The following is a 26,986-nucleotide window of genomic DNA, read 5'->3' on the forward strand; positions in this document are numbered from 1 at the left end:
CCACCCCACCCCCCAGTGCACGAATTTCATGCACTGGGCCTCGAGTATAATAGAATTGCATCTTATTCGTCATGTTGCATAAAAATGTTGTATCTGATTGGTTAATTATTGGTACCAGAAATCCTTATATTCAAGTGTAGGCACCTGATTTTTTTAAAAGTCACTTTGGAGCAAAAAGGGTAGATAATTATTACTACTATTTTTGTAAATCAATCAAAATTATACCTATTTTTTGTCAGATAGGCAAAAAAATTGTTTTTGGTGTGCTGCATAATTTTAGTAATTAGTTTATGTGTGTCATGAGATGAAAAAGGTTGCGAATCATTGCTCTACACTAAAAAAACGTAGTAATAACTTCAATGTCCAATTATTTAAAAATGGCTCTCACTTATATAATAGTTTACCCTTATAGGCTTTTTCTAGCTCAGCTAAAATGTAACTATCATGAGAGTGAGAACAATATCTCCAGTGTCTGCAACAATATATACCCATTAAGCATTTGGAAAATGACTGAATTTAATTCTCTAATATATTTACCCCCTCCAAAGAAATTCTTTAATTTCTAAGTTACAGAGCATTTTGAACTTTGTCTAAAAAAGAACATATTATTAAACGTGTTTTGAGAACTCAAGGTAAGACTTTTTAAATTTTTAATTTAATTATATTTTTGTAATTTTTTAAATTGTTTGTTCTCTCCATTATAACATAGCTGTTTTATTTTTTAATTCTTTTCAGTCTTTGCTCACATGCATATATTTTACCTGTATATATTTGCTTTGATTTACTAAACCACTTTCTTATAATCAGACATTTAAGTTTTTTTACTTTAATTATAAGAAGTGTTCCAAAAAACAGATTTTTAAGACATATTTTATGACATCTATTGAATATTTGCAGTCCCCTACTATTTATAATAGTAAAATACTGGGAGACCTGAAATGTCTAACAGTCAAGAATTAAGGACAAGGGAATCCAAGTATCCTAAATCAGGTACATTAATTAAATTAATTAAGTATGATGAGTTACAAAACAGTATGTATGTTTTAAACGTATATATCTAATATGAAGAATATAGAATGATATACAATTTAGAATCAGGGGCAGTTATCTCTAGATAAACAAGATTATAGGTTTTTTTTAATTACTCCTTTATTCATTTCTAGTTTTTTGTTTGGTTTTATTTTTTTGACCATAACAAGCCCACCTGACTGTGTAATAACAATTAATACATTAATTAATAACAACCCACTGCTGAGTATTTATATTTGATTTCCCTCTCCAGCAAATCAATTATCATATATTGAAGTGATCCAATTTTTTGCCATTACAAAGAACTCAACAAACAAATTGGTTAAACCTGAATTTAAAATAAAAAAGTAAAATGCAGTGGGAGCAATGAAAAGTGGGGGAAAAAAAATCCCTTGAAGAAGAATTGTAAAATCACCCCAAGTATGTCCAAAACATTAATATCTGAAAACTAGTGATCAGGGAACACTGCTCTTGAGCTTTCAATCAAAGCGATTTTTAACTATCTCACAAGCTATCATTATTTATAGTTCACAGGATATGTTGGATTTGTACAGAATGTTTACTCTATTGGGATTAGGTTTTACCCCACACTGTCACCAAGTAAACATCTACTTTATGTCCTAAAGCATGCACTGTCTTCTCTGTGAAACAGCCTGATTCCTCCAGACAGATACAGGTACTCATTCCCATATGTACCCTTTTTGTACATATTTTCATTGTACATTTTACCATAATCTAAGTCTCTATTTATGTGTCTGTTGCTTCCATCCTATATAATAAAAGGGTAATATGCAAATTGACCCTAACGGTGGAATGACCAGGAACAACGCATACTGTGCGCGCTGTGATGCATACTGACCACCAGGGGGCAGGCGCTCAACGCAGAAGCTGCCCCCTGGTGGTCAGTGTGCTCCCACAGGGGGAGCTCTGCTCAGCCACAAGCTAGGCTGACAGCTGTGAGCGCAGGAGCAGTGGCAGAAGCTTCTCCTGCCTCCTCGGCAGCACTAAGGATGTCCGACTGCGACTTAGGTCCGCTCCCTGGAAGCAGACCTAAATCGCAGTCGGACATCCCTCAAGGGCTCCCGGGCTGCCAGAGAGATGTCTGACTGCCAGCTTAGGCCCAATCCCCCAGGGGTCCGGACTACAAGAGGGCACAGGATGGGCTGAGGGACCCCCCCACCCACCGTCCCCCATATGCACGAATTTTCATGCACCAGGCCTCTAGTTATACTATAAATTCCTTGAAAGCAGAGGCCATATCTTACCATTTTTATATTCCCTGCCCTATTTCTAACACAGTGAAACATTAATAAAACTTCTAGGAAAATACCTGAGTTATACTTGATGTATTCAATTCATTTTAACTAAAATTTATAGGGCCTACTGAGATTTTAGCCATTCATGGGAGGATAAAAAAATAAATAGAAGCATGGCTCTTTACCACAAGAAGCTTAAAGTCTAATGGAGCAGTTCAGGCAAGAATATAAACAATTATAAACACATAGAATAAATATTACAATAGATATACAAACAAAGTGCTGTAAGTACACAGTAAAGGGAGAAGTTAATTCTGGCTAGAAAGGAGAAATCACAGAAGGATTCCTGGAAGAGGAAGTATTTCACATAAGCCTTAATGATACTCCTTATTTGCGCTCCCAACAATAACCTGAATAAAAATATAATTTACCACTAAATTAATTTTACAGCTCAAAAAATATCAATATGTAGTTTTTATACACAATTTTCATTAGAGTAATCAAATCAGAAATATAATCTTAGGAAATTCTCCTGTGATTTTAGGACTCCCCCTCCAATTAAAGACATGTTTCAAAGTATGTATGACAAATTTAAATTGTCCCATGTCAAATTATTCTCAGTTCTATTTTCACTTGCACTAAAAAAAGAGAAGATAATATAAAACTTTGTCTAAGATCCAAAACTAAATAAAGAAAAAATATCTAGATATACTTACTGTAACACAACCTTTAGAAGCTCCTTTTATTTTACCAATATAAATAGAAGTAAATATAAAATCCAGTTGTAGATCCATCTCATTACTAGGCATAATACAGGAAATGTTTTCCATGGCAGGACATAATTCAGATGAAGCCTATCAAGGAATATATTATAAAATTCTTATAACCTTAAGTATTATATAAATGTTGACAATGCTTTTCCAAAGTCAGATACTTCTTTAAATTACTATTAATGGAACTGGAGAATTTTTTACTGTTCTTACTGTGAGGAAATATTACCTGGATTACTTTTCTTAAAAACTTCATTATTTACCTTGAGAAAATTACCCCAAATAGTTGAATCCTAAATTAATTCCAGGTCTAAGTTCTAGAAATTAGAACTGTATCAATCTTCCTCTATATCAAAGGCATGATTTCAAACTCAATATTCCCTTTATTCACTGTTAACTCAATAAAAGTAAATTAAGATTTATATAGCGATTTAGTTTAAAATGAGTTTTTAAATATACACTCTCTTTCATCCCCACAACCACTCCATGAAGTAGTTCTCTTTTTTTTTTTCACTTCTTAAGTTATTAGATGTTTGGGTTGGTTAAGTGACTTGCCCAAGGTAATGCAGTTAGTAAAAAGCAGAGCTAAGACAAATTCAAGTTTCTATCTCCAAGTCAACCACATAAAATTGCTTCCAAAAACAAGATGATACTCTTAGCAACTGAGAGTTTAGTGAGCAATATAGGGATATAAGTACCTAAAAAACATCAGTGAAATCTGTTTTACTATATGATCTATGTCTAAGGACAGCCAACCAGTTGCCTAAAACTTCAAAATTCATACCACTTCCACCCAAACAAGTACAAAACTCTGCTTTTAAATGACAACAGATGACTAAGCAATATCAGCAGTAGCTGCTGCCCACAACCTCTCCTGAATTCTACACTGTGCCAAAATAACTTTTTCAACTCCATGTTTGCCTTGACTTTGCACATTATCTTGCTTTAAGCCTAACATCACAAGTAACCAAATAAAGTATCACTTAGAGCAATTATGCATGTGTATTAACTCTCTACCTACCTACAGAAAATATGATTAGTCCTCATCTAAAACTTACACAGTACTCATTTTTTTAAATACATTTTTATTGCTTTTTTACAGAGAGGAAGGGAGAGGGATAGAGAGTTAGAAACATCAATGAGAGGGAAACATGGATCAGCTGCCTCCTGCACACCCCACACTGGGGATGTGCCCACAACCATGGTACATGCCCTTGACCGGAACCGAACCTGGGACCCTTCAGTCTGCAAGTTGACGCTCTATCCACGAGCCAAACGGGTTAGGGCAGTACTCATTATTTTTAACCCAGTTCATAATGAGTGCTTAATGAAATGTTCTGTCATTCTTGTCTTTTATTGTTTACTATACTATTCTTATCCCCTAAGTAAAAAAGGGAATCAGTTGGAGAAAACTATGTCTCTCTCTGTTTAAGTAATAAAATTATAAGACAGAATAGAAATAATTTCTTATTGGGCATCACAGTCTGTAAAGACTAACTGCCTCCCAAAAATGAGCAATCTATGTTTCTCATAACTTCACCTGAAACTGGAAACAAGGAAGAATGTGGAGATGTTATGATTCTGCCTTATAGATGTTGGTAGGTCTCCACATTCTTTGCTATTTGGCTGTGATCATATTCTGTCAGTTCTACATGAGATGTTATTTTCTTTTAATTTTTATTTATTGATTGGTGAGAGAGAGAAGAGACAGAGAAAGACAGAGAGAAGATAGATTTGTTGTTCCAAAGTCAGATACTTCTGTTTATACATTAGTTGCTTGCTTCTTGTATGTGCCCTGACCAGGGATTGAACCCACAACCTTGTCGTATTGGGACGACACTCTAACCAACTGAGCTACCCAGCCAGGGCCTGTTATTTTCCTATAATATGATCTTTCATACTGCATTGTAAACTTATATGCTGCCAAAGGAACTATAATTCATCTAGAAAAGGGATGGGGAACCATTTTTCTGCCAAGGGCCATTTGGATATTTATAACATCATTTGTGAGCCAAAATTATCAACTTAAAAATTAGCCTGCTATATTTGGTCAAACATTTAATTAACTCACACCTAATGCTTGCCAGGGCCAGACCAAATGATTTTGCTGGCCTTAGCCAGATGTTCCCTACCCCTGATTCCAGAAGTTTGGACTCATTATCAACAATGACACTGTTTTAATTACAAATACAACTAACTCATCAAGTATACTACTGCCCAATGGGCAAGAACGATTATATTTTAACAAAATTCAGAACACAGTTGCTGAGGTGATCTCTGTATGGAATTCTTAATGCAATAGAAATACTGGTGAAACTAATCACACCATCAGACTGTTTTTATAAAACTGACCAAATTCTTTTCACACTCTATAGAATAACAGCCTCTGACATTATTTAAAAACAAGCCAACCGAAGTTTACCATAATTCTGTACTTGTGGTCACTGATAATCATTTCTTAAAAAACAACATAATCAGAGGTTCATAATATGGACAAACACTGAGAATAAATGACTTGAACCTTACTTTAGAGCTAGACTCTTCAAAGTGCTATGTCAAAAACACAAGTGGCTGACAGTAAACCATCAGAGACTATCATTTATTATGTTCTGTAAGAAGGAAGATAAAAAAGAACTTAACAAACTGATGGCAGAGGCAGGATTTGAACACCAGTTTGTATATCTCCAGAAGCCATGCTTTCTCCTCTATATTGCATTGCCTTAATAGCACGTGAGGGAAAGGAGTAAGTCCAAGTGGTTATAGTATTGCAAGACCAAAAAAATATTGGAAACTTTTACCCTAGAAAGTTTTGATAAAGTTCTTAAATGTCTAATGAGAACCATTAAAAATATGTATATTAAAGTAATAGAATATAAATGACCAGAAAAAATGGTATAATCCTTTCGCTTCAAAATAAAGATAAATACATATTTCTCTGAAACTAACCTCAAAAATCAAAAAAATAAGTAACTTTTATTACAATATTTTCCTTGATGAAACAAAAAATAGTTTTAGCCAAAAGTGAATATTTCACTATTTATCTACCAGAAGGCAGAAATAAATTACCTGTACTGATTCACATGTAATCAATGGTGGTTCTGACACTGCTGATTCAGAAATCCTCTCCTTCTCATTAGTGACATCATGGTCTTGCTTAGATTGTAACTTGAGAATTTCTGAATTTTTATGTTCAATGGGTCCTTCTTCATCACTGGAAACAACAACTAAAAAGGAAAAATGTAAAAAAATAAAAAGGAAAAATGTATTTTCTTAAATGTGTCTCAATAATCACTTATCAGAAAGAGAACTTCTAATTAATGCTATATACCTTTGATAATCCCATTAAATTAAATCATCCAACTTTATTCTAAATTTTGAAATTGGCCTATCACTCATTCATTATATGATTTATACTAGTTATGTGCAATAATTTCAAATTAGTACTATTATTTAGCAGTTACCTGCAGATATAAAGCCATGAGAAGAACTTAGGAACAAGTTCTAGTCTTGATAATGTATTGTACCATCACTCTAACTTGTACTTTAAATCCTATTACATTAGCTACTTTCAGGAGAGGTAAATGGATGGCTAGGGAAAGATGTGGAAGACTATTCATTGCATATCCTTTAGAACCTTTTATGTACCATGTGACAACATCAAATACTCAAAAATTAAATAAAAATTAATGACAATAATTAAATAGCACCTAAACTCTGTACTTCAGCTTCATCAACCAAATGGCAATAATGATGATTCTTATAGGGTCTTTTAAAATCTGATGAGATGAACTACAGTTTACTAATCTAAAAAAAAAAAAAAAAAAAAAATTACTTCTACTTCCAAGTACTCCATTGTTTTTACCTAAATCAATATTATAAACTTCATGAAGTCCCAAAACCCCAAGTCTTCTTTTTCTAAAGTTAATATATCTCACAGTAATGTCATAAATGTCTTCTTGCCTTAGCCAAATTTGTTCAAGAGAAGAAATAAAATAACTAAGTAGAACAGAAAAAATTAAGACCTTTATAATCCTCCTGTTACTTACTTGGTTCGGCTGAGATCAGTGATTGGTTGCCTTCACTCTGTTCACTTAAAACAGGCTTTTCTACTGTGTTCAACTTACTCTCATCCTTCTCAACCAGGGCAGCATTCCCCAAAGTATCAGTGGAAATAGAGCTCTCAACAGTTTCAGTAACTGAACAGTCAGGGGTGCTTTTGGGAGCAGTACTCAAAGCCAATTCCTGACCAGCAAGTGAAGATCGCTCAGTAAAGTCACTTTCCATAGGTTCAGGTGTAATTTCTTTAAGCAGTTTTGGATCTTGATCATGGTTTTCACTTGGCTTTTCAAATTCAGACGATACTGTTGAGTCATTTTCTTGTTCTTTCTGAACATAAATAAATGCATACAAAAAATTAGCATTTTTCAAAATTGGCTAGCAGAATGAATTTTTTTAAAGTTTAAATTCCTAAAGGAGAATATAGAAGTAAAAATATAATATCATTTTTATAATAAAGGGATAGGAAACTACACAATTATACTACATTACTCTTGTAGTTGTCTCCCAAGTATAAAGATATACTATCTAATCAGATGCCTAAACAGTTTTTAAAAGGATAGGATGGTGAGGCTCCCATATTTACAAGGGCTTCAGATGGTCTTCCATGATCTAAGTCAACTTTAGAATGAGAGAATTTTTTTTTAAGTTTTGTTTTATAAAATTAAAGAGCCATATGACATCATGTCTATATATCTTCAGGAGCCATGCTCTCTCCTCTATATTGTAGAGAAGTAGCTAGTAACAAGAGCAAAAAATTAAAAACTTAATCAGATAACAATATAAAAAATTATGAAAATCAATCACTGCCTTCACGTTACTGTATAAATCTAAATCATGTTTATAATTATAATTCAAAGATACTGTAGTCCTGAAATGCCTTGTGAACCAAGGAATCAAAAGCTGTCTTCTTATATTTTTACTAGAGGCCCGGTGCATGAAATTCATGCACTCAGGGGGGGGGTCCTCAGCCCAGCCTGCACCCTCTTGTAGTCTAGGAGCCCATGGGGAGCGGGTCTAAGCCATCAGTTGGACATCCTTAGTGCTGCCGTGGAGGCGGGAGAGGCTCCCACCACTGCCACTGCGCTCGCCAGCCATGAGCCCAGCTTCTGGCTGAGCAGCGCTCCCCCTGTGGCAATGCACTGACCACCAGGTGACAGCTCCTGCATTGAGCATCTGCCCTCTGGTGGTCAGTGTGCATTATAGCGTCCGGTCATACCGCCGTTCAGTCTGTTTGCATATTAGCCTTTTATTATATAGGACTGTTACCCAATACTAAGTCTTTGAAAATAGGTGCTATATGCACTAAATATGATAATTCTTTACTTACAAACTCTAGATAAGAGAAGCTTAAAGAAGTTGGTAAGTAAATTTCTGATAAAATAAATCTGATAATTTTACAGACCAAGTGAAAAAGCGATTAATTGGACAGCACAAATAGTATTTGGCTAAAATAAAGAAAGATAACAGAAAACACGTCTAAAGGAAATGTATACCAATGTAACAAGTGGAATCAAAGGAGGAGCAAACAACTTTTTAATTCATTCATAATACTTAAAATTTGTTTCAATAACTGTATTAAATGCAAAAATGTTTCATTTAAATCCTTATTTAATTAAAAAAATAGAAAAAGAAATCTGATGATAAAAGAATAAAGCTAGAAAAACATCATTTGGCTATGGTCAATTCATTTTTATCATAGCACAAATTACTTCATGTCACATCTAAATACCTCTACTTACAGTCAGTTCTGCTGATTTATACAAAGAAGTAGAATTATGAGAATCAGGTAAATTACTTCTAAGCCTTTTCTTTCTCTTCCTGGAAATCATAGTAGGTTCCATTTTTGAATCAGAACATGTACCATTCTTGTTTCTGCTCCCCTCTTCAAGATGATCACAACCTCTACTTTCACTGTTAAGGTCTTAAAAAACAAGAGTCATAAACATAACCAAAAAGTACTGAAAGGATTCCTTTTAGAAGAGCTTCAGAAACATCATCAAAATTGTTATACTACTTCCAAAGCTAATGTAAAAAAGAAGTCCACTGTAAAATTCTCATATTGACATGGATGAGTATGAAGAGATGCCCTATTTCAAACTGCATACATAAAGTGAGTATTCTTTGTATAATAAATATGAGGAAAATATGTAAAAAGGTAGTATTCATTAGTAACCAAAGCAAAGCAATCACACCATGTTTTTACTTATTGCTATAACTGCATTCAACTGTATAACCAAAACGGATTTGGGGGGGGGGGGGTCCTTAATAAAATGTGGAAAATTCATGTCTTAAAACATTTGTATAATTCATTGTGATTTTAGAAATTAGTTGTCTTTAAAATATAAGATATACTGTATATAGATAGACCAGTAGCTCTGCACACAAATCTGTGTGCCAGTAGCTCTCTGTGGGGCCTGGCCGCTCCGCGTCCACCACCCAGAGGCTCTCCGCGGCCCAGAGCCCCATCCACAGCCGGGCGTGGAATGCTTGCCTCGTCGCTGCGGCGACAAAGCAAGCATTCCACCAGGCTGCTCACACTGCCTGCTCTCAGCGGCCACCCCCCCCCCCCCCCGGGGGCTGGAGGACTCCGGCGGGGCTGAGAGGACTGGGTGCCACCATCTTGTGGCTATTGGCGCCACCATCTTTGTGTCGAAGTGATGGTTAATTTGCATATTACCCTTTTATTAGATAGGATAAATAGATACATAGATATTGAAAAGGGACAATAATTTGAAAGAGAATTGATCACTGTTCTTTTAAAAGGAGCCAAAATACCTTTCTTCAGCATCTGACTGTGATACATAATCATTCCCAATAATATCAATTTGCTTTACAGTTAGTTTCATCTTTTTAAAAATCAAGACCCTGTCATTTGAAATCTTCAATAAATTTACTACCCTACAGAGAAAGAAGTGTTCCCTTTTTCCAGTCAAGAAAGCATTCTTTTGAAACCCATGGCAATTATTTTAAAAATGCTTAATATTTCAGTTATCAAATATATGTATTGTACAAAAATACCTTCCAATAGATTCTAACTAACTGAAGGTTATCCTGAATTATTTTGCTTTCTGAATCTATATCAAACTCAAATACAAACTCAAAGTTTATGCACAGCAAGTCCCAAGCAGCTTCCTTGAATTCATAATAGACTTCATGTCACACTAACTAGCCTGACCTCTCCATTCATTCAAAGTTCCTTCAATACTACAAACTATTCTTGCTCCTACTCTAGCTTCATAGACACCTAATGACTAACAGTCATAATACCTTTGTTGTTGCTTAAAACACAGGCACTGGGACAGGTTTGAGGGCAAAAACTCCAAGACAGTCAATAATCTTCCAATTTTCAAAGAAAAAGCTCTTTGCTTCCTCCCCCAGGAAAACAACCCCCCCACCAAATCATCAACACAGTATTTTGAAAAGCACATTATTAACTTTGTAAACTATAAAAGTAGTTTACACAGGAATTTTTCCTTAACCACTTTACTATTTGCACATCTCCCAAAACTATCTCATGGAAAACAGAAATAAATGTATTAGATTGAGACAGATATTGTAAAAATAGGATTCTACTTGCATAATATATACAACTTAACTTGCAAATATTACTAGCATATAAAGTCAAAGAGATGAAAAATTTCTGTAAACAAAAAATATTTAATATTTTATTGTATTATTTTCTTAAAAACAATTTCCACAAGAAAAACTTAATTTGCTACAAAAGAATGGTAAATGTGGGCTAAAATTCAGAATTCCCATTAATTTATGGCCTTCTTTAAACAACTGGTATGAGACACAGTAACCAATAGTTATCAAAATATGTTAATTTTTAATAACATTTCAATACCTAATTTTCTTTTTTTAATATTTTTTTATTGATTTCAGAGAAGAAGGGAGAGGGAGAGAGAGAGAAATATCAATGAGAGAGAATCATTAATCAGCTGCCTCTTGCACGCCCCCTACCAGGGTATAGAGCCCACAACCCAGGCATATGCCCTGACCAGGAATTGAACCGTGACCTCCTGGTTCATAGGTTGACACTCAACAGTTGAGCTACATTGGACAGGCAATACCTAATTTTCTTAAAATCACTTTACCTATGAGGAGAACCTTCAGGAATACTAAGAAAGTATAAAGCATTTATTTTATCATTCTTTTTTTTTCCTGCTGTAAATGTAAAATTCCACTGTGACTTTGGAGTATTTAGGGCACCAATCAGAAAGCAAAATTCAACTATTCCTATTCTACCTAGAAAAGCAGGGGAATGTGAGGGCTTAATGGTGTCTTAATAATATCTAAACTGAGCCCATTTGTACAAATACTGATATTTCATAGCTAAAGGTAATTATTGCTGGGAAAGCACAATTCATAAGAAAAGAAATGTCTTTCATTATATTCAAAGATTATGAATATGGAGTCACATGTTTTCTATATGGACTGCCCTCATAAGAGTTACAGCTGGTGTCTTGTATACCTCAAAGTTATTAATGTAGTGTTCTTTTAATTTTGTCTCTTCTATGAAAAAGCTAATTAAAAATGTGTAAAGAGCTGTGTTTCAAAGGAACTACAAAGAAATTTTGTGGTGTCATTACAGGACCATCTTTTCTTGTGAATAACTTAAAAATAATCCTATATAATAAAAGCCTAGATGGTGTCACACAACACCTTTGCACAATGTCATCACAAGATGGCCACCACGACATCACAAGATGGCTGCCACAAGATGGCCACCACAAGATGACCGGCAGGGAAGGGCAGTTGGGGGAAACCAGGCCTGCAGGGGAGGGCAGCTGGGGGTGATCGGGCCGGCAGGAGAGGGCAGTTGTGGGAGATCAGGCCGAGAGGGCAGGGCAGTTGGGGGCAATCAGGCTGGGAGAGGAGCAGTTAGGCATCAATCAGGCTGGCAGGGGAGCGGTTAGGGGGCAATCAGGCAGGCAGTCAGGCAGGCAGGCAGGCAAGCAGGCAGGCCAACGGTTAGGAGCCAGCAGTCCTGGATTGTGAGAGGGATGTCCAACTGCCAGTTTAGGCCCAGGCCCGGGGCTTAAACCGGCAGTCGGACATCTCCCAAGGGGTCCTAAATTGGAGAGGGTGCAGGCCAGACTGAGGGACACCCCTCCCAACCCATGCACGAATTTTGTACACCAGGCCTCTAATTTAGAAAATAAGATACCTCACTAATTTGAGCTAGCAATAATCTAAGAGATCCATGAAGATGTTAGTTTCACATCTGACTAATGTAGTAAATTACTCTTGTGAAAATTTTTGAAAATTATTTTAAATTCTTAAAAGAGAGACAAAAAATTAGTTAATTTATTAATCCAGAGGCCTACAAAGAATTTTCAGTAGTCTGGGATGTATTTAACTTTAAAAATGCTAATAATGGCTTGTATTGGCATCTTCCTAGCATTGAGAGAAATTCTAATGAATTCTAGTGAATAAAATATATATATTTCATAGGAGGGTAGTAGGAAGCTAATAATAATAATAATATAGTTAGCAGTAGTAACAATCCCAAACATATCCATGAAAACAACACTCAGAAATAGCTAAACTAACATTATAAATTTATAGGTATATGCCCACCCCCAACAACAACATAATCAAATTTATTTTTGGATTTAATAAACAGATCAAGAAATATATACTACAGGATACAAATTGTAAATTTAGCTATTTTCTTTGAGTTGCTAAAATAATCTCCCTTTATTTTCACATATCCTACAAACATAAAATTAAATCAAGTTATCCATAAATTTTAAAATTATTACAAATGCACCCTGGCTGTTGTGGCTCACTTGTTCAGAGCGTCATCCTGAAGGTGGTGGGCTCAATTCCCAGTCAGTCACGTATGGGAGGCAACTGATGAATGTTTCTCTCTCACATTGATATCTCTCTCTCTCTCTCTCTCTCTCTCTCTCTCTCTCTCTCTCTCTCTCTCTCTCTCTCAGTCAATTTTTAAAAATTATTACAAATGCAGTACACAAAAACTTAGATAACAACAGTTTTCAAAGTTAAACAAACCTTTAGACTGAGCATCAGACACTACAAAAGAAATGCCACCATTACCTCTTCTCTTTTCTTTGATATGTGTAGCCCGCCTTGAACAATTCTTATCTACTGGCTTATTTGGTTGAGAACCCCTGAAAAACAAAATAATAATATACTCAATTCTTTCCAACCCAAATAAATTTTGAAGCCAGCTGGCATATATTCACGACAAAAAACAGTGATTTATAAATACAGTCCCACATAGAAGAGTACATGATCTGAACAGTAAAAAAAATAATGAACTAAGATTTGAGAAATGAATTCTCATCCCTGTTCTACATTTAAATTCTCCATGTTTCTTTGGGGAGCAGAACACAAGACACCCACACCACATGATTCTGCATATACAAAATGAGCAACAGAATAATATAAGCATTAAATACATCAAATTGATTTAAACAGTAAAAATTTCATGAACACAAGATAATGATAACCACATCTATGTATATTTAAAAAACTTATAAGTTGAAGGTAATTGCTAATATGTTTCAAGCATGGATCATATATCAAAAGTACAAAATAAAGTTTGGAGTGTGGTAACAAATTTTACCTATAAAGGAAATAATTTAAATAGAAGGTACCAGTTAAATACATAAAATATAAATTTTTTGAAAAACAAGTTTTGGAGGTATTTGAAATATCATACCTCAATACCACATTTTCAATAATGGATAAATTATCCAGACAAAAATCCAACTCGGAAACAGTGGAATAGAAACATACTTCAGATCAAATGGACCTGACATGCATTTGAACATGCCTTCCACCAGCACCAAAATACACTCTTTTCAAGTGCACATGAAACATTTATCATAGGATAAATCATATGACATGCCACAAACAATCTTAGCAAATTTAAGAAGACTGAAATCAAACCAACTACCTATGGTTTGATATGATAAATCAAGAAATCAGTAACAGGAGGAAAGCTAGAAATTTCAAATATATGAGATACTAGAGGCCGGGTGCACAAATTCATGCACGGGTAGGGTGCCTTGGCCTGGCCGGCAATCGAGGTCTATCGGGGGCCCAGCCAGGGGGAGGGACTGTGGAAGGTTGGCCAGCCAGCCTCCCAATCGGGGCCATCAGAGAGACCAGCCAGCCAGGGGAAGGGACCATGGGAGGTTGGCCTGCTGGCCCTCCCATCAGGGCCGGGGGGAGGGACTGTGGGAGGCTGGCCCACCCCAATCAGGACTGATAGGGGGGCCAGCCAAGGGGGAGGGGCCACAGGAGGCCAGCCGGGGGGAGGGGCCGCTGGAGGTTGGCCAGCTGGGGGGGAAGGGCGGCAGAAGTTGGCCAGCCGGTGGGGGAGGGGCCGCAGGAGGTTGGTAGGCCAGCCCCCCTCCAATGGGGCCAATTGGGGGGGCTGGCCAGCAATGGGGAGGGGCCGAGAGAAGGAGCTGAGGGAGGTTGGTTGTGGGAGCACACTGACCACCAGTATCACAGGAACTGGTCGACTGGTCGTTCGGTCATAATGGTAACTTAGGCTTTTATATATATACTAGAGGCCCAGTGCATGAAATTCATGCATGGGGGGAGGGTCCACAGCCCAGCCTTCACCCTCTCCAATCCGGGACCCCTTGGGGGACATCCCTCTAATGATCCTGTACTGCTGGTTCCTAACTGCTCACCTGCCTGCCAGCCTGATTGCCCCTCACTGCCCCCCCTGCTGGCCTGGTCACCCCTAACTGCCTCCCTACTGGCCTGATCGCCCCAAACTGCCCCCCCTGCCTGACTGGTCGCCCCACGCAGCCTGCTGTTCAGTCATTTGGTCGCCCCTCACTAACCCCCGTGCCAGCCTGGTCTCCCAACACATCCTGCGGCTCAGTCATTTGGTCACCCCTCACTAACCACCTGCCGGCCAAGTCACCTATGCAGCCTGCTTCTCGGTCCTTTGGTCATCGCTCACTAACCCCCCCTGCCGGCTGGGTTGACCCACGCAGCCTGCTGCTCGGTCGTTTGGTCATCCCTCACTAACCCTCCTGCCGGCCTGGTTGCCCCACGCAGCCTGCTGCTCAGTCGTTTGGTCGTCCCTCACTAATCCCCCTCCCAGACTGGTGACCCCATGCAGCAAGTTCGGTCATCTGTTCGGTTGCAATGGTCGCTTAGACTTTTATATAGACATATTAGTGGCCCGGGTGCACACAATTCATGCACGGGGCAGGGGGGGAGTTCCCTCAGCCCAGCCTGCATCCTCTCCAATTGGGGACCCCTTGGGGGATGTCCAACCACCAATTTAGGCCTGATCCCACAGGAATCAGGCCTAAATTGGCAGTCAGACATCCCTCTAGCAATCTCTGACTGCTAGCTCCTAACTGCTCATCTGCCTGCCTTCCTGATCACCCCTAACCTCTCTGCCTGCCTGCCTGCCTGCCTGATCGCCCCTAACTGCTTCTGCCTGCCTGCCTGATTGCCCCTAACCCCTCTCCTGCCTGCCTGATCACCCCTAACTGCCGCCCTTACTGGCCTGATCTCGCCCCCAACTGCCCTCCCCTGCTGGCATGGTTGCCTCCAACTGCCCTCCTCTGCCAGCCTGATCTCACCTCCAACTGCCCTCCCCTGCTGGCCTGTTCTCGCCCCCAACTGCCCTACCCTGCTGGAAGAGATTAACCGAAGAACATTCTAGTATATGCATATATGCATAACCCATGGACCCAGACAATAATGTGGTGAAGGCCTTGGGGGTGGGGGAGGCTGAGTGAAGGAGGGAAACAGGGGACAAATGGAAATGGTTACATTTGTAATAGTGTCAACAATTCAAAAATAAATAAGTCCATATATATATGGTCACTTAACTCCTATATCCCCTTCCATCCCTCCCTTCCATTCCTCTCTGAAAAGCAATGGAAAAAAACATCCTCAGGTGAGGATTAACAAAAACAAAAACTATCAGCAATGTATCAAAAAGAGAAATTAAGAAAACAATCTCATTTACAATTACATCAAAAGGAATAAAATCCTAGGAATAAATCTAACCAAGACTGAAAAAGACCTGTACACTGAAAACTATAAGACACTGATTGATAAAAGAAATTGAAGACAACACAAATAAACAGAAAGGCATTCTGTACTCATGGATTAAAAGACAATATTGTTAAAATGTCCAAAGCAACCTACAGATTCAATTCAATCCCTTTCAACATTACAATGTCCTTTTTCACAGAAACTGAACAATCCTAATATTTCTATGGAACTGTATAACACCCCAAGTAGCCAGAGCATCTTGAGAAAGAAGAATGAAGACAAAGGAATCAAACTTCCTTATTTGAAACTATATTACAAAGCTACAGTAATCAAAATAGTATGGTATTGGTAGAAAAACAGATACAGAGTTCAATGAAACAAAACAGAATCAAAAATAAATGCATACAGAACTGCTGTTTGACCCAGTGATCCCAATTCTGGGAATATATCCTAAGAATCCCAAAATATCAATCAGAAAGAATATATGCACCCCTATGTTCATACCAGAATTATTTACAATAGCCAAGATCTGGAAACAGCCCAAGTGCCCATCAGTAGATGAGTGGATAAAAAAAAAAGCTGTGGTTCATTTACACAAGGGAATACTACACAGCTGTAAAAAAAAAAAAAAAAAAGGAGGAGGAGGCGGCGGCGGAGGAGGAGGAGGTACTTTTACCCTTTGCCACAGCATGGACAGACCTGAAAATTATTATGCTAAGCAAAATAAGCCAGTCAGAGAAAGACAAATATCATATGATCTCACTTATATGTGGAACCTAATGATTAAAATAAACTGACAAACAAAATAGGACTAGAGGCATGGATACATAAAATAGACTAACAGATCTCAGAGAGGAGAGGGATGGTGGGGGAGTGGAGGGTGGGGGTAGGGGGACTGGAAGAGATTAACCGAAGAACATACCAGTATATGCATATATGCATAACCCATGGACCCAGACAATAATGTGGTAAAGGCTTTGGGGGTGGGGGAGGCTGAGTGGAGGAGGGAAACAGGGGACGAAGGGAAATGGGTAACATCTGTAATAGTGTCAACAATTAAAAAATAAGTAAGTCCATATATATATATGGTCACTTAACTTATGGTAAAGGAGCAAAGAATATACAATGGGAAAATAAATGTTGTTGGGAAAGCTGGACAGCCACATGCAAGAAAATAAAACTGGACCAATATCTTCAATTAAACGCAAAAATCAACTCAAAATATATTAAAGATTTCAGGGTAAGACCTAAAATCATACAACTCCTAGAAGAAAACATGGGATTAAGCTCCATGACATTGATCTTAACAATGATTTGTGGATTTAACACCAATGCAAAGGGAACAAAAACAATCCTATATATATATATATTAGAGGCCCGGTGCACGAAATTCGTGCACGGAGGGGGTTTGTCCCTCAGCCCAGCCTGTACCCTCTCTAATTTGGGACCCTCAAGGGATGTCCGACTGCCCGTTTAGGCCCGATCCCAGCACTGCTGGCTCCCAACTGCTTGCCTGCCTGCCTGCCTTCCTGATTGCCCCTAACCGCTTCTGCCTGCCTCTCACAATCCAGGACTGCTGGCTCCCAACTGCTTGCCTGCCTGCCTTCCTGATTGCCCCTAACTGCTTCTGCCTGCCAGCCTGATCACCCCCCAACCACTCTGCTGCCAGCCTGTTTGCCCCCAACTTCCCTCCTCTGCCAGCCTGGTCACCCCTAACTGCCCTCTCCTGAAGGGTTGATCACCTCCAACTGCCCTCCCTTGCAGGCCGGGTGCCTCCCAACTGCCCTCTCCTGCTGGCCATCTTGTGTCCACATGGGGGCAGGATCTTTGACCACATGGGGGCAGCTACATTGTGTGTTGCAGTGATGATCAATCTGCATAGTACTCTTTTATTAGATAGGATAGAGGCCTGGTACAGGGGTGGGGGCCAGCTGGTTTGCCCTGAAGGATGTCCCTGATCAGGGTGGGGTACCCTTGGGGCGTGGGGCGGCCTGAGCGAGGGGCCTGTGGTGGTTTGCAGGCCGGCCATGCCCCCTGGCAACGCAAGCGGAGGCCCTGGTATCTGGAATTGATTTTCCTTCTACAATTGAAACTTTGTAGCCTGGAGCAGAGCCAAGCCTGGGGCTCCCTCCGAGGCCCAAAGCCATTTGTGTTGGGTGTTATAATTGAAACTTTGTTGCCTTAAGCGGGTGGGCCCGGCCAGGGTGTGTGGAAAGCTTTGCTTCCCCTGTTGCTGGCAGCAACCCTGGCCTGCTCTCTCAAGCTCCATTCTGCCGCCATTTGTTTGAATTTGTTTACCTTCTATAATTGAAACTTTGTAGCTTGAGTGGAGGCTTAGGCCTGCAACGGCTGGCAGAAAGCTTGGCTTCCTCTGTTACCTGGGAAACCTTGCTCTCTGTGGCTGTAGCCATCTTTGTTTGGGTTAATTTGCATACTCGCTCTGATTGGATGGTGGGCGTGGCTTGTGGGCGTGGGTTGTGGGTGTGTCGGAGGTATGGTAAATTTGCATATTTGTCTATTATTAGATTAGATAAAAGCATAATATGCTAAGTGTCTGGTCATCCAATCAGCTATTCAACCAATCAAAGCATAATATGCTAATGATATGCTAAGGCCACTCAACTGCTCGCTATGACGTGCACTGACCACCAGCAGATGCTCCAACCAGTAGGTTAGCTTGCTGCTGGGATCTGGCGGGACTGAGCAAGACAGGCCAGACATGCCCTGGAGCCCTCCCGCCATCCCTCCCCGGCTGGCCAACTTCTTGCATCCCTCCCTGGCCCCAACATAACTGGTGGAGACCCTCAGCCTGGCCTGCACCCTCTCGTAATCCGGGACACCGCGGGCGATGTTGGTGAGCTGGTTTTGGCCCGATCCCACAGGCCAGGCTGAGGGACCCCACTGGTGCACGAATTCGTGCATGGGCCTCTAGTGTAAACAATATATCAAATAAAAAGTTTGTCTTCAGTGAAGACAACTATCAACAAAATGAAAAGGCAGCCTATAGAATGAGAGAAATATCTGGAAATCATATATCTGAAAAGGGGTTAAAATAAAAAATATATAAAGAACTCAGCACTGGCAAGTGTGGTTCGGTGGTAGAGTACTGGCCCTCACACGGAAGGGTCCAGGGTTCAATTCCCTGTCAAGGGCACATACCTGGGTTCATTCCCCAGCCCGGGTTGGGGCGCATACCAGCCATGTCTCTTTCTCTCTCATATCAATGTTTCTCTTTCTCTCTCTTTTTCCCCATCCCTCCCTTCCACTCTCTCTAAAAATCAATGAGGAAAATATCCTTAGGTGTGGTTTAACAAAAAATAAATACACACACAAATACACACACATATATCCCAGCCAGTGTGGTTCAGAGGTTAAGCGTAGATCTATGAACCAAGAGGTGATGGTTCAATTCCCAGTCAGGGCACATGCCAGAGTTGCAGGCTCGATCCCCAGTGGAGGGGCGTGCATGAGGCAGACAACCAATGATTCTTTCTCATCACTAATGTTTCTACCTCTCTCCTCCTCACTAAAATCAATTTTTTTTTTAATTTTAAGATGGCCAACAGGTACATATAAAGAAGCTCAACAACACTAAACATCATGGAAACCATGATGAGCTATCACCTCACACCTGGTAGAATGGCTATTATCAAAAAGAACAAGAAATAGCAAGTGTTGGTGAGGATGTAGAGAAAAGGGAATCCTTGTGCACTATTTGACAGAAATGTAAATTGTTGCATCCTCTACAAAAAATAGTATGAAAATTCCTCAAAATATTAAAAATAAAACAACTATATTAGGCAACATTCAATTACTGGATATTTATTCTTAAGAAATGAAATCACTATCTCAAAAAGATATCTATGTTTCCACTCACAGCAGCATTACTTACAAGACACAAACAAAAACCGTAACTGTCCATAAATAGATAAATGGATACATAAAATGTGGTATACACGCACAATGGAATATTATCCATGGATGGACCTTGAGGGCATTATGCTAAGTGAAATAAGTCTGACACAGAAAGACAAATACTATCTGATCTCACACATATGTGGAATCTAAAGGAAACAAAAAACACCTAGATATAGACAACAGAGTTAGTGGTTGCCAGAGCTAGAGGGGACGGGGGGGGGGGGGGGGGGGTGAGGGAGGTGCAAAATAGCTGAAGATGGTAAAAAGGCACAAGTTTCCATGATAAATGTACTGTATATTCAAAAGTTACTAAGACAGATCTTAAAAGTTCTCATAACACACACAAAATATTATAGCTGTGTATAAGTGATGGATGTTATCTTAATGTTAATCATTTCTCAGTTATTACATACTAAAGGCCCGGTGCACGAAATTCTTGCACTGGAGGGGGTATCCCTCAGCCCAGCCTGCACCCTCTCCAATCTGGGACCCCTCAGGGGATGTCCGACTGCCGGTTTAGGCCCGATCCTAAACAGCAGTCAGACATCCCTCTCACAATCTGAGACTGCTGGCTCCCAACCGCTCGCCTGCCTGCCTGCCTGATTGCCCCTAACTGCTTCTGCCTGCCTGCCTGCCTGATCACCCCTTAACCACTTCCCTGCCAGCCTGATCGATGCCTAACTGCTCCCATGCTGACCCGATTGCCACCAACTGCCCTCCCCTGCCAGCCTGGTCGCCCCTAACTGTCCTGCCCTGCCGGCCTGGTAGCCCCTAATTTCCCTCCTCTGCAGGCCTGGTCGCCCCGAACTGTCCTCCCCTGCCAGCCTGGTCATTCCTAATTGCCCTCCCCCGCAGGCCCGGTCATCCCTCACTGCCCTCCCATACAGGTCTGGTCACCCCTAACTGCCCTCCCCTGCAGGCCCGGTCGCCCCAACTGCCCTCCCCTGCTGGCCCACTCGCCCCCAATTGCCCTCCCCTGCAGGCCTGGTCGCCCCTAACTGCTCTCCCCTGCAGGCCTGGTCGCCCCTAACTGCTCTCCCCTGCAGGCCTGGTCGCCCCTATCTGCCCTCCCCTGCAGACCTAGTCGCCACCAACTACCCTCCCTCCCCTGCAGGCCCAGTTGCCCCCAACTGCCCTCCCCTGCCGGCCATCTTGTGGCAGCCATCTTTGACCACATGAGGGCAGCCATCTTGTGCGAGGGCATGAGGGTCAATTTGCATATTACCTCTTTATTATATAGGATAATAAATTTTGTTGTATACCTAAAGCTAATACAATATTATCTATCAGTAATCTACCAATTAAATTCACTAATTAATTTTTAAAAATAAATTGATATAAACCACTGGGAAATCATTATGTTGCTATTTCAAATAAACAAAGAATGATTAAATCTTTACACATCATACTTTCTCCCATGATAATTATTTATGAAAAAAACTATCATATTATTTAAGTGAGTAAAATTTTTGAAATAAGAAACTACATAAAATTATTAACATAAAACATTCCTTTATAATAAAATATATATAGTAATTACTACATTTTCAAAACTGTTTCAACCTAGAAATTTTTACAATACCATTTATAAAAGCATTAAAAAATCAGATGCCAAAAGTTAATCAAAATTTTTGTACAATAAATTATAAAACACATACCAAGTGACCTCCGGAAAATTATAGATAAGGAAGCATTATCATTCTCACCTAGACAACATTTGCACTGGCAAAACTTGTCTGATGTAACTATTTTTGAAACTCTAGAGTCTATTAAAGGCTTGCAACTTCTAGTCAAAAGTTTTGACAAAAATTTCAGTTAATTTTGGTCAACTTCAGGTCTTAAATTGGTAGCAGCTAACCAACCTTCCCACACCCTGAGCTCCAAGGCAATCAGTTATAACCAAGCTCCTAGAACATTTTCATGGGCTTGCAAGTGGGACAGTAAGCAGTCTTGACAAGGTCCTCCAAATACTGCAAATCTGTATTCTGATCACTGACTGAGCAAATAGACAGCAATTATTGCAAAATCCACCTCTCTTGTTGCAACACTCTCCATCCAACTAAAATGACTTCCAGAAGATTTAAAGGGCTAGCACCTATTCTCACTCTTCCTCCCTATCCCCCTTCATTTTTCTTCTTTCCTTCTTTTGGAAACTAAATGCATAAGGACTAGAACATTAAAAAGCAATCACAAATACAAGGTAATTCAGAAAGTCATGACCAAGAAAAGACGCAGACTTAGAAATGACCTAAAAAAAAAAAAAAAGAAAGAAATTACCTGGGACCTTATGTTTACACATAACAGAGACATGTTACAACAACAAAAACAACAAAAACACAGAGAGCCCGGCCATTGTTGCTCAATGGTTGAGCTTTGACCTATGAACCAGGAGGTCATGGTTCAAATCCCAGTCAAGGCACATGCCAGGTTGCAGCTCCATCCCCAGTAGGGGGCATGCAAGAGGCAGCCAATCAATGATTCTGTCTCCTCATTGATGTTTCTATCTCTCCCACTCCCTTCCTCTCTGAAACCAATGAAAATATATTTTTTAATAAAGAAAAAGAAAAAAAAAAAAAGCAAATCCTGGGGAAGGGGAGAATCTTACCATATTATAAGATTTAAATGTCAAGTGTTCAACAGAAAAATGCCCAGGCGTACAAAAAAAAAGTAAAGTATGGCAAAACAAAGAAAAAATATAAATCAACAGAACCTGTCCCTGAAAAAATCCAGATGACAAACTCAATTGACTAAAACAACTATCTTAAAAATCTTCCAAGGAGCTGAAATAAGTCTTGAAAACAGTAAAAATGTTATTTATGACAAAATGAAAATATTCATAAAGAGATAAAATATATAAATGAACCAAAAGGAAATTCTAGAGCTAAAAAGCACACTTAACTAAAATGAAAATTTCATTAGAGGGATTTGAAAAACAGATTTGGACAGAAAAACCAATCAGTGAACTTGGAAACATGCTCATGGAAATTATCAAATCTGAGGAACTGAAAGAAAAACAGTATAAAAAATAAACAGAGCCTAAGGAATCTGTGGTACACCAACAAGTACTAATATGCAAATTACTGGAGTTTCAGAAGGATAAGGAAGAAAGGGGCAGAGAGACTATTTGAGTAAATAATCATCAAAAAAATATTCCAAATTTGATGAAAGACATGAATATAAACATCCAAGAACCCCCAGGAACTATTGATAGAATAAAGTCAATGAGGCCTACACCAAGAAATATTATAATCAAACTATTTAAAGACAAAGGCAAAAAGAGAATCTTGAAACCACCAATGAAAATTGACTTGTCACATACAAAGAATCCTCAATAAGATCTTAATCAGATTTCTCATCAAAAAGCATGCAGCTAGAAGGCAATGGGTTGCTTATTCGAAGTACTGAAGAAAAAAACTCAACCAGAAACCCTACATCTGGCAAAGCTGTCCAGAAATAAGGACAAACGTAAGACATTCCAAAATAAAAACTGAGGGAGTTCATTACCACCAGACCAGTCCTACAAGACATGCTAATGGGAATGCTTCATGTTAAAATGATAGGACATTAGACAGTAAATGAAAGCCACATGAAAAAATAAATATTAATGATAAAGTAAATACATGGACAACTATAAAAGCTAGTATTGCCCTAGCTGAGTGGATCTATTGGTTGGAGCATCATCCCATACACCAAAAGGTTGCAGGTTCGATTCCCAGTGAGGGCACATACCTAGGTTGCAGGTTAGATCCCTGGTCAGGACACGTATAGGAGGCAATTGATGAATGTTTCCCTTTAATATCTCTCTCTCTCTCTCTCTCTCTCTCTCTCTCTCTCTTCTCTTCTCTTCTCTTCTCTTCTCTTCTCTTCTATTCTCTCTCAAATCAAGAAAAAAATATCCAAGGGTGAGGATTAAAAAATAATAATAATATATAATCATCATCATAAAAGGCTAATATGCAAATGGTCATCACGCAATGACACCATAATGCCGTGATGCCTTAAGGACCAATCAGCAGGGACCTGAGACTGCTTGGCACCAGGCTGGGGCTGGGGGAACTGAGGCCACGCCCTCCACCCTGGTGCCAGGGGACCTGAGGCTGCGCCCCGCCCCCCCTGATGCCACGCTCCCTGAGGCTGAAACCCCCCCGCCCCCAGCCCCAGCGCCGGGATAAGAGGCTGTATCCCCCGCCCAGCAGGGCTTGATGGGGGTAGGGCCAGCCAGGTCCTGGTGTCACCCAATGGGATCGAGCCCACAACCCAGGCATGTGCCCTGACCAGGATTCGAACTATGACTTCCTGGTTAATAAGTCAACACTCAAACACTGGGCTACACCAGCCTGCTAGACAAAAGCATTTTTAAAAACTATTAAGACTATGATTTTAAACACACAATGCATAAAAATATGATTTTGTGATGTCAATAATTGAAAGGAGGCAAGAACAAAGCTGAAAGGAGCAATTTTGAATGCTATTAACATTAGGCTGCTATTAATTCAAATTAGTGTGTTGTAACTTTAGAATGTTAAGTGTAAAAACCCATGATAACCACAAAGGAATCATCTATAGAATAAATACAAAAGGAAATAGAAAGGAAATCAAAAAGTTTAATTACAGAAAAGCAAGGAAATGTAGAAAAAGAGTTAATCAGAAAATAAGGGGCGAAAAAACACTATAAGGCATACAGAAAACAAATATCAAAACAACAGAAAAAGTCACTCTTATCAACTGTTTTAAATGTAATTAAATTCTCCAAACAAAAGACAAAGATTAGCAGGATGGATTTTAAAATATATGATATCCAACTATAGGTTGTCTACAGAAACTCACTTTAGATGCAAAGATACAAATAAGTTAAAAGTGAAAGGATGGGAAGAATGTATTTTATGTCAATACTAGCCAAAAGAGAGCAGGCATAGCTATACTAATATCAGACAAAATAGACTTTAAGTAAAAAAATTTAGCCCTAGCCAGTTTGGCTCAGTGGATAGAGCCTGTGGACCGAAGGGTCCTGGGTTCCGTTTCAGTCAAAGGCATGTACCTTGGTTGCAGGCTCCTCCGCAGCCCAGGTCTTGGTTGGGACACATGCAGGAGGCAACCAATCAATGTGTTTCTCTCACATGGATATTTCTCTCTGTCTTTCTCTTTCTTCTACTCTCTCTGAAAATCAATGGAAAAATATCCTTGGGTGAGGATTTTTTTTAAAAAAAGTTTGAGACCAATGACATTATATATTAGTACAAAGTTCAATAAAACAAGATTATTTACAGATAACAGTTCACCCTTGAACAACATGGGGTTTAGAGTACCAACCCACATGCAGTCAAAAATCAACATAATTTTTCACCTCCAAAAAATATTAACTACAGTCATCCCTCAGTATTAACAAGGATTGACCCAGGACTCACCATGAAAGCCAAAATCCGTGAATGTTCAAGTCCCTTGTATGAAACTAGAGGCCCGGCACACTGTCATGGACTGGGACCCCTCTCACATTCTGGGACCCCTCACTCCTTACCACCCGCCTGCTCACTGCTCCTTAACACTCGGCTCACTGCTCGAGACTCCTGCCACCGCTGCTGCTCTCGCCAGCCGTGAGCCTGGCTTCTGGCTGAGCAGCACTCCCCTTGTTGAGCGTCTGCTCCCTGGTGGTCAGTGCAACCAGTAATTTTGGTCACTCTACCATAACAGTCGCACTAGTGACTCTGCGCAAAATCACGCAGCCCTGCTCATCTGCGCGCCCCACCCACCCGCCTGCCACCTGGCCTTGACACCCTAACCTCTCCACCCAGAACTCAAGCACATCTTGCCCTACCCTTGACCCCTCTGGCCTTCTCTGGCCGCTTCAAGCTCCGCCCTCGGTCCCACGAGTTGCCTTGGGCTGGTCCCACCTCCTCCGGACCTCCCCACTTCCACCCCATCTCTGGAGCAACGCGGCGGCTCTGCCCTGTCATGGCGCCGGAGGAGAGCGTGGATGCCTCCCGCCTGCTGTGGAGTTTCGAGCACCGCTTCCTGGCGGCACACATGTTGCGTTCCTTCCCCTGGCAGGTAGGCGGTGAGCACGCTGAGTGCAAGTAGTGGGTGACAAAGGTCTGGTGAGAGGGGTGCTTCGGGATCTCATCCCCAATCTCCCTGCCATGGGATGGTCCCACCTCCTCAGGGCACCTCCCTGCTTCTGCCCCGTCTCCAGAGCAACACAGCGGCTCTGCCCCACTGCACACGCAGCCTCCTGCTGAATGGTCGTTATGGCTTGAGGGCGTCATAACCATTAGCATATTAGCTATCCACTATATAGGATACTAGAGGCCCAGTGTACAAATATTCGTGCACTTGGGGGGGGGGGGCCTCAGCCCAGCCTGCACTCTCTCATAGTCTGGAACCCCTCAGGGGATGTTCACCTGCCGGCTTAGGCCCACTCCCCAGGGGAACGGGCCTAAGCTGGCAGTCAGACATCCCTCTGGCAGCCCAGGTGCCCTTGGGGGATGTCCAACTGACGGCTTAGGTCCGCTGCCCGTGGGGAGCAGGCCTAAGCTGCAGTCAGACATCCTTAGCACTGCTAAGGAGGCGGGAGAGGCTCCCGCCACTGCCGCTGCACTTGCAGCCATCAGCCCAGCTTATGGCTGAGCGGAGATCCCCCTGTGGGAGCACACTGACCACAAGGGAGCAGCTCCTGTGTTGAACGTGTGACCCCTGGTGGTCAGTGTGCATCATTGCAACCGGTCATTCCCAGTCATTCTGCCATTAGGGTCAATTTGCATATTACCCTTTTATTATATACGATAGTATAGAACAATGCATACAGTTAGCCCTCTGAATCTGCAGATCCCCAACCAGAGATAGAAAAAAACAACAACTGTTTTTGATCTACTGTTCATTGAATCTGTAGACACAAAACCCAGGCATACCAAGGACCAACTGTACATTTATTGGGGTGGAGGAGGGCAT

The 26,986-nt window shown here is 40.4% G+C and overlaps 1 protein-coding gene across 1 annotated transcript in view; it reads right to left on the reverse strand.

Moving 5' to 3' along the window:
* The window catches only part of SENP7 (SUMO specific peptidase 7), a 163,987-nt gene that overhangs the window by 37,703 nt on the left and 99,298 nt on the right, over positions 1-26,986 (reverse strand). Inside the window, exons 7-11 of the mRNA XM_054714050.1 lie at positions 13,136-13,254; positions 8,854-9,035; positions 7,102-7,441; positions 6,122-6,279; positions 3,002-3,139 (exon numbers count right to left, since the gene is read on the reverse strand). Coding sequence (XP_054570025.1) covers positions 3,002-3,139; positions 6,122-6,279; positions 7,102-7,441; positions 8,854-9,035; positions 13,136-13,254 — 937 coding nt within the window. The remainder of the gene's footprint in view (positions 1-3,001; positions 3,140-6,121; positions 6,280-7,101; positions 7,442-8,853; positions 9,036-13,135; positions 13,255-26,986) is intronic.

Source organism: Eptesicus fuscus, chromosome 3 (genome assembly GCF_027574615.1).
Source record: "Eptesicus fuscus isolate TK198812 chromosome 3, DD_ASM_mEF_20220401, whole genome shotgun sequence".
NCBI classification, from domain to species: domain Eukaryota; kingdom Metazoa; phylum Chordata; class Mammalia; order Chiroptera; family Vespertilionidae; genus Eptesicus; species Eptesicus fuscus.